We start from the raw sequence: 8427 nt of genomic DNA on the forward strand, positions 1-8427 counted from the left end.
TTAGCATTAGCTGGCTACATAATATCTTCAAAGATTAAAAGTTTACCCTGAGCTGATGCACATCAGTTACGCTTCATGATGCATTTATTATTCAGTGGCTCGGGGTTTTGATTTCAGCTGGCAGCGGAGGCATGTCAAAAATACATGGTTTAGTGTGGACAGGAAGAGACAGGGAGAGACCCACTTCTCATCCAGAATATAAAACTGGTTTATGATATGAATGATCATAGCTATTTAACTCGTGGTTGAATTTTGATATGAGAAAATAACTGGCATATAAACTCCCTGAGGACAAAACCACTGTTTTCATCCACTGGCACCTGGATCTTACGAAAAATTACTAAGATCTGTCAAATGAGGTCGTTGTGCACGTTTAACGCAACTACAAAAGAGGAAGATTATATGTGGTTTCACTGAAATAGGTAGCAAACAATCAGTTACATCTCTCAGTCTGAGGTGTCATTCGATCAGTGAAGGAACAGGCCAGCTGGTAGACACCATCATTGAGCTGTCACCTCCACCACAAACAAATCTAATGGCCACTGAAACAATGGGCAGCTCTACGTCCGGCATTGCTTTCTTAACAGGGATTTGGATTTGACTGTGTGGTTAGATATGTGTGAACAATTCCCTTTTATTAAAAGTTGCTCTTAACAAATAGAAGAGGGATGTTAATTTTGTCTTTTTTTTCCAGCTGCACAGACAGTTGCAATATAAAATTATAGCAGCGTTGGATGGAAAAAAAAATCCTCTGAGAACGAGCAGAATAAATAAATTTTTTCTTTCCCTAACAAGCCTCAATTGAATTTTATCATATCCTCATTGGAATTTGACGCTTGCAAGCACAAAAACACGAACGCTTTATCTTTTGATGACTTTTTTTTGTCTATTGTGTTCATATTTCATTGATAAGCATACCTCTCCGACTCATGGTGGTTGTGGAGAGCAAACCGTCTGCTCGACTCTTGTATCCAGCTTGGCTCTCATTTTTTTGTCATTAACTCACATAAACATCCCATCTGTTCTCCTTTCACACTTCCTTTTGCCAGAACTCCTTGCTGCTCTAATATGTGTATCAACCAAGTGTGTGGGGATTTCCTTTGTTTTTGGAAAGAATGACAAAGCCCCAAAAGTGTTTGTTACAGTCTAACTCAAGGTGAAATCACTGACACACCCTGCTGATTATTTTTTTCTGCCATGTGCAGTTGTCCTTTTAAACCCTGCATGTGAGCACACGTCACACATAAAGTTTGTTTAAAAGGGTTTAAAAATGCGTGCAACAGTTTCCTGATGGGAATTGGAGTTTTTTTCCTGTTGGAAGTGGCAGGCATTTTCTCACCAGGGTTTTCCCCATGCAAGTGTTACGGACAACTCCTTGTGGGTTGCAAACTGTTTAAAGTGAAGGCACACAATCATTGCAGTCCTCTTCTCTCTGCTGTTTACTAGCCTCCAGATATTGCTTTGCTGTTGCAGATATGTCTGTGCCAGCTGGGAGGACCATCAGAATTTAATTAAAAGCTATCACAGAAAGATTTTGTCCTCGCCAAAAAAAAAACAAAAAACGAGCTTTTGAAGTCTGTATTGGCTAAAAATTGCATTTACTTCTTTCCACGGTGCTTACTATAAAGAAGCACCTTTTCTGTTCTTTAACTGCTGTTTCAGAAAGGGCTTCAAAATAAACAAGGTTGCTAAATGTCTATTAGCAATGTTGTGGCATGCATTTTATCCCCCAAAAAACCAAAAGAGATATTTGTAACATCAATTCCTGTATCATAACTTTTCTATAAACTATTTTGATGAACTTTGACAGAAGGTTAAACAAAAGCTGATGTGCCATTTGACCTTCAGTGGTCTCTGGCTTATAGTTCACAAAGGTCATTGTCATGACAGTTGGCTACTGGCTAAAATTCACCCCCTTGGACTGGATAGTGCACAGATGTAGTTTTTTTTTTACCTTTTTAAATGCTTGTGTGAACAACCTTAAGAAAAGCAACTCTCTCTTATAGTACACTAACCATTTTCTTGTCATTTGCATCATCACTCAAGGAACAGTCTTAAGCTGCTCAACGTATTCCATTGAATCTGCAGGTATTTTCCTACCAGTAGTTGCATTCAGGGAAAAAGCTAATAGTGCATTCCAGTTTAAGTCGAATTTCCAAGTTCCCTGTCAGAATTTTCTACTAGAACACTGCCTCAAGTTGGATTTCCAACTCTGAAAGTCAAAGCTGCCCCACCAACCCCAACTTAACAATCCAAGATGGTGGCAGTGAACATAAATGTTAGTAAAACTGTATAATTTTTAATCTGTATCACCACTATTGTGTATTTGTGACTCGCTAAAGAAGCCATATTCAGAACACTGACCAGGCTCTAATCATGAACGTACTGCAGTGATGTGTTTAAGCAAAAAAAACCCAACAAAACCAAAAAACAAAAAAAACCCCCCCAAAAAACCAAAAAAAAACCAAACATATGTATTGCTAGTGATGGTTCCACCTTGCTAAGGAGCAAAACAAATCCTGCTTTTCCTCGATTTTCCAACTTTACTACTGGAACACGCTCAAATTGGGAGTGACGTCACTCTCAGTTCCAACATTTCTACTTCTGAGGTAAACTGAATGCAGCACAACTGTTTACAGACAATTTACACAGACATCATTTGGTACAAAACACTCATTTCAGACTGACCACCCAACTGTGCTCTCCCGGTGTTTAACACCTTAAATGCGACTGTTTTTTAAAAACAAAATCACAAACTAGGCAGAAACTTATAGGATCACATGGTAATAAAGACAAGTCATCATCAATGATCACATCTCTTGATGAAAAGAATGAACTGCATGTCCTGATACATCTAAACAATTGGTCAGTTTTATGTTGAATAAAGGCACGGTTCAGTATAAACTGAAAAGAATTACCTAACCTTAACCAGCTTCTAGGCATTACTCAAAACGGGTGAGTAGAGAAATCTATTTTTCTTTGGTTCTCAAGTTTGACATTTATTGTAGTTTTTCCAAATATATTATTATAACTGCACGAACACTGGAAGTATCTCAGTGGTATATACATTATTTCAATACAGTCTTTTAATTAGGCCAATTAGTCTCTGAGACACAAGGTTGGACTTTTCCTGCAAGCCCGGTGACACTGCATTAAAACTACTCCACACATTTTAAAAGGAATATGAGAAATAAAATGTGACAGCAATGCAGTGAAGACTTTAAAAATAACTTCTCCTTTTATGTCTCTAACTGGGTTACAGGATTTTTGATAATGTTTGCCTCCAAATATGTCAGTGATATACTGTTTATGATTGACCCATTTTCTAAAGTTCAGTTTTAAGGTCAAGTGAAGTCTTTATCTACTTCAATTAATGCATTACAGTTAAGAGGGAAAGATGGTATGAACTACCATATGCCTGCCTGCACACACACACACACACACACACACACACACACACACACACACACACACACACACACTAATCTGGCTCGCAAGTGCCCAGCTCCATCTGATAAGACTTATTCTCTGATATTTTTTTTAAGCTCTGACTCATGATCTCTAGCTGACTGGAGGCAAGGACAGCAGAGATCCTTGGTGTGCAATCCTCTGCCCTTCACTTCATGCAATCCACTATGCTTTGCTCACAATTTCCCAATAAACAGATACACATCAGATGACCAGAGGTCAGGGACACATTTGCACAATTTACACTGATGTGTTCACATGGTAAAGACTGCATGTGTCGTAATTTTTTTCATTACAGTAACAACTACCAACTTCTTTTGCACTGAACATCCCAAAGTGAGAAATTCAGGTTCTGCTCCCCCTTTTTTTTCATGTCATACTGAGCCTTGCTGCAGCCTCTCAGTTCGTCAGCTGTCTGAAACAAGACATTTAGGCTCCTCTGGCTTTAAGGCTAGCCTCTCTTTGAGCCAACTTTCATTTGATAGGATGCCTCTCATAAACAGAAGGTTTTAACAGCAGTTGGGTGGGGCTTCCATGCTCACAGCCAGACCTGTGTGCCTGAGGTTACCATATTAGAGATAGCTGCTCTCATCAACATCATGTAGAGCCATTAGTAGGAAAGAAAAAAAAAAACTGCCTGAAGCACCTCACCGGGATTACTTCCATTATATTTAAAACTTTCCCATTTTTAAAATGATTATTAGCTATTTTAACAGTATGACAGAAAATAAGGGAAGAATAATTGGTACACTTTAATAGTTTCCAATTATAAGTGTTCAGAAAAAAAAAAAAAAAAAGGCAGTGGGACTAAATCAAAAACTCATGTTTAAGCCAAAGCTAATTTCATCAGGTATTTTCACATTTACGCATAATAGTTTCTGCTTTATTTTAATTTTAAAAGTTATTGTATGGCTGTTTCTGTTTGGGCAGATCAACTTTAGAAAACCCTCCTCCTCAAATGCACACATCATCGGTTTTCACAGCTAATGTTTTAACTCGTGTTAGCAAGAACATTTAGAGTGGCACTGTTCTGTTACAGTGTCCAGTAAATTGTGAAACATGAAACAAAGCAGGGAAATAAAACTGACACAGCTAAAGGGAATGCAGCTATTATTCACGGGTTTGCTTTTCCTGCAGTAGAGTGTTAAATATATCCATGAGCAACAAAAAGAGTTCAAAAGTTTAGCAGCCATGTATAAGGTTGTTTTTTGAGTGCTGTGGACATAAAATGTGACTTGTAGCAAAGCACTATGATAATGTTTATTTTGCAGTCATGTTTCAGTTGTTTTTCTTGCCATGTTGATGCACATGTGCATTACACAGCTTCAACCGCAACATTAAAACCACTGACAGGTGAAGTAAATAACATTAAGCGTCATTAGGATACAATATTCTGCTTGGAAAACAAACATGGAGGGGAACGACAATAAAACATCCTGTTCTAGTTTAAGTTCAAATACCCAGATACCTAATTCACCAAAATCCATAATTTTTTTAACCAAATGAACTGTAGAAAAACCCATGTTACTGTTTAAAGAACTGGCTGATTAATGGATTAATTCTTTTTTGATACCCCCCCCCCATCCAAAACATCTTACATAAAGAACGCAACCAATCACATGCAGGCATTGGTGAATGGGAAAGATGTGAGCACAAGTTCAGCCAACATCTGTGTACACTGTCGTGACTGAAGTCAGCGCATTCATTAACATAAATCAATGCAATCACTGCATTTTTAATTTTCCTCTTGTAGGGTAATAAATGGGATACCCCACAAATAACTGAACTGGATGGCAGAAAAGCTTCAGGAAACCAGACAGTGTCAGGCTGGGCTTCCAGGCTAACATTCAAGTCAAAAAGACATAACATCTCTTCTTTCTATATGCATATCAACACACAACCATCTCCAAACCCTCAGAGTATGACATGAACTTGCTTATTTATTACACCCTTCGTTGCAGTTTTTCCATTTCCTCTTGTTGACAAACATCCCGTCCAAAAACATACATCCATCCTGCTTGATGAGCACCATTTACATGACAATTTTTTTTCCCCCCAAATCTCTTCCTGTCTCACACGTACCTCCCCTCTTTCTCCATCTCATCTCCTCTTTCCTATCTGAACCATTTCTCTCCATCTACCAGCCCCATTCTCCATTTTACTAATCTTCCCACCACCTCCAGCTAAATGAAACACCCTTTCAATTTCTGGTTCACATTTCTCCCCATCCCAGGTTGCTCCATTGCCATTTTCATCTTCCATCATTCGCCCAACGTGTCCATGCCTCCATCAGATTCTGCATGTCTTTTACACCTTAATCCCTTCCTTTCCACCCTTGCCTCCCTCCCACTCCTTCTCTACGTGGCTAGCAGAATGGCTGGTAGGAGACCATATAATTTGTCAGAGGAGGTGCTGTCAGTTGACTCTCCAGGCTAAGAGCTGCTCTCCTCGCCCCTGGGTTCACAGAGTCACTGCTCTGTTCCGCTCTGGGATTATGCAGATCTTAATTCCCTTCCGCTCACACCTGAGGGTGGCAGGGCATGAAATAAGAAAAGTGTTCACTGCAAATAAAACTTTTTGCCACCAAGAGGAGGGAAAGAGGGTGAGGGAGGAAGAGAAGAAGGCACAGAAAGAGGAAGACAGAGGAGCTTGGTTATTGCTAGATGGACTGAATGAAAGGAGGACATGGAAATAGGAGGTGTGTTGTAGGACACACAGTGAACACATAAGAACCAAGATTCTCTTTTCCCTGCAGACACACTGAGCACACAAAGACTTCCCTTTGTTATTTCCTACAATAGTGAATAACCCAAGTGCATAAACAATGAACTCCACACTGGATTCCCGTTTTCAAACGTGAATCCAAATGTTCAGTATGCATCAGCTTTTATTGGGTTTTATTTCCAGGTAAGCTTTGTAATCACTGGCTGCTGTTAAACTGTTCAGCACCACCACCACGATTATCCTACACTGAGTATTAATATAGCGATTTAAACGATCCACAAAGCCACCGGTCAACCTTGCAATGCAACCGGGAATTCCACAGGTAGTTTGCCACCTCTGTGCGCTACAAACAGGGACTAGTGCCTTGGTAGCTCTTGGTTAGTGGCATCTGTTTCCTGTGCGTAAACAGCTGGGCTATTTTATTTGTTGCACAGCTGGGAACACGTTTGCGCGCACGAACCGGTCTCCAATTTAAACCCTTCGCACCAGCATTAAAACGTTTTGGATGTTAATATCTAATAAGTTTAAAACTCCATAAATGACGGGAGCGTAAAAGCCAGCAGAATCAACTGAAATGGCCAAAAAAAAAAAAAAGTTTATGCCAAGCATTTGATGAGAGAGAAAATAACTCGCACAGACACAGAAAGAACAACAGATGTTTTAAAGCCCCTCACCTGATAAAGCCTCCTTGGAAAAAGCAGAAAGACAAGACATACAGTATCCGAATGACCTGTGGGAGCATCCTCTGGCTCGAAATCTCTCCCCACTCCTGATGAATAACTTGCAGATTAATTGTGGGAATCAGCAAATCCGCTGAGAAGCTCGTGAGACCGGAGTAGAGGAAAAAGGCATCGTCTCTCTCAATGATCCAAGCTGCTCTTTGGGTAAACTTCTCTCCCCTCCCACCAAGTCCAAGGGGGGGGTGCACACATGCAAACAGCAAGCTCTGTGCTTCAGGGGGCTGGTCGGCACTGGTCAGACTGTCAGTGCGCTGGTGCTTGTGTTCAAGGGGAGTGTCGGCTTGCGTGCGCTCCCCCCCCCCCGTTGACAATGTGGTTCGTCTCCCTTTCACTGTATTTCCCTCCCTCGCTCCAAAACATTTGAAACGAGTGAAGATTTAAAGGAACAGCAGCGTTTGTTTTGATAGCTGCCTCTGGTGTAATTATCCTTAATTAGGATGGAGGGAGTGAGGCCTCTGATGATGACCTAATTACAGGCTGGATAATGGCCAATTTGGACTAAAACACTCATAAACATTTGAGTTTGGAAATAGAGGCTCAACACAAAGATAAAATGTAAACGTTCAATTATAAAATTTTAAGGGTTCTGGTGCAATAAAACACGTTTCTTCAAGTAGCAGTCACAGCACCACAAAGCTACTGTATGACATACCCGATCTCCTGTAAATATCAGCAGATAATTTCTATCAGCAGTCTCTTGATTGCAGTCACCTTTGACCCTCACAACTAGCTGCTTTCTGACCAGATACAAATCTAATTTGAAGAGTAGAGGGGATAGAGCCATTGCCGTGGTTGCCCCTAAACTCTGGAATGTCCTCTCTCTCCACATAAGAGAAGTTCATTCCCCTATTACTTTAAAAAAAAAAAACTTCTTAAAACTTCTTTGCATGTGCATTTCAGACTGGTAGATAGATCTTCTTGCCATTACTATTGGCACTACTATTACAGTCCTTCATTGTTTATGGTTTTATTGTGTTTTTATTTTTGTTCTATGTTCTTTTGTTTTTATATTATTTTATTTGTTGTTTTATTTGTTTTATGCCCTGTGAAGCACTTTGGTCAACTGCTATTGTTTTAATGTGCTATACAAATAAACTGATTAATTGATTGAATGAACTGTTGTGGTTTAAGTACACTTATTACAATATCATTGGAAAATTAATGCTGTCAAGGGAGTGTGACCCATAAAGTCTCAATGACCAATCAGCGTGCAGAATATTAGCATTTATGGACAGAACTGGATTCACTGTAAGAAAAACTTCAAAATTATAGATACAGCAAATTATTTTAGCCATTAAGCTCCAATCAGGCCTACTCAATAAGGAGACTTCTGTTGCATGCCAGTTGAATTGCAGCCAATTTAAAAGAAAGCTGAATGTCTTCCTGAGATGAACTAAGGCTAGCTTGATTTAAAAAAAAAAACTTCTTTAATGATTTGTACCACACAGGCAAACCTTCTTTCTGTCGCTTCCTTCAGGGTTTGCCACACCTGCCT

General features: G+C 39.7%; 1 protein-coding gene across 2 annotated transcripts in view; it reads right to left on the reverse strand.

Moving 5' to 3' along the window:
• glra4a (glycine receptor, alpha 4a) overlaps positions 1 to 7148 on the reverse strand; it is a 47661-nt gene extending 40513 nt beyond the window's left edge. For both annotated transcript variants that reach the window (XM_030739246.1, XM_030739245.1), the window contains exon 1: positions 6867 to 7148. In XM_030739246.1, coding sequence (XP_030595106.1) covers positions 6867 to 6934 — 68 coding nt within the window. In that variant the 5' untranslated portion in view covers positions 6935 to 7148. The remainder of the gene's footprint in view (positions 1 to 6866) is intronic.
• Between the last annotated feature and the right edge of the window lie 1279 nt (positions 7149 to 8427).

Source organism: Archocentrus centrarchus, chromosome 10, assembly GCF_007364275.1.
Source record: "Archocentrus centrarchus isolate MPI-CPG fArcCen1 chromosome 10, fArcCen1, whole genome shotgun sequence".
NCBI lineage: Eukaryota > Metazoa > Chordata > Actinopteri > Cichliformes > Cichlidae > Archocentrus > Archocentrus centrarchus.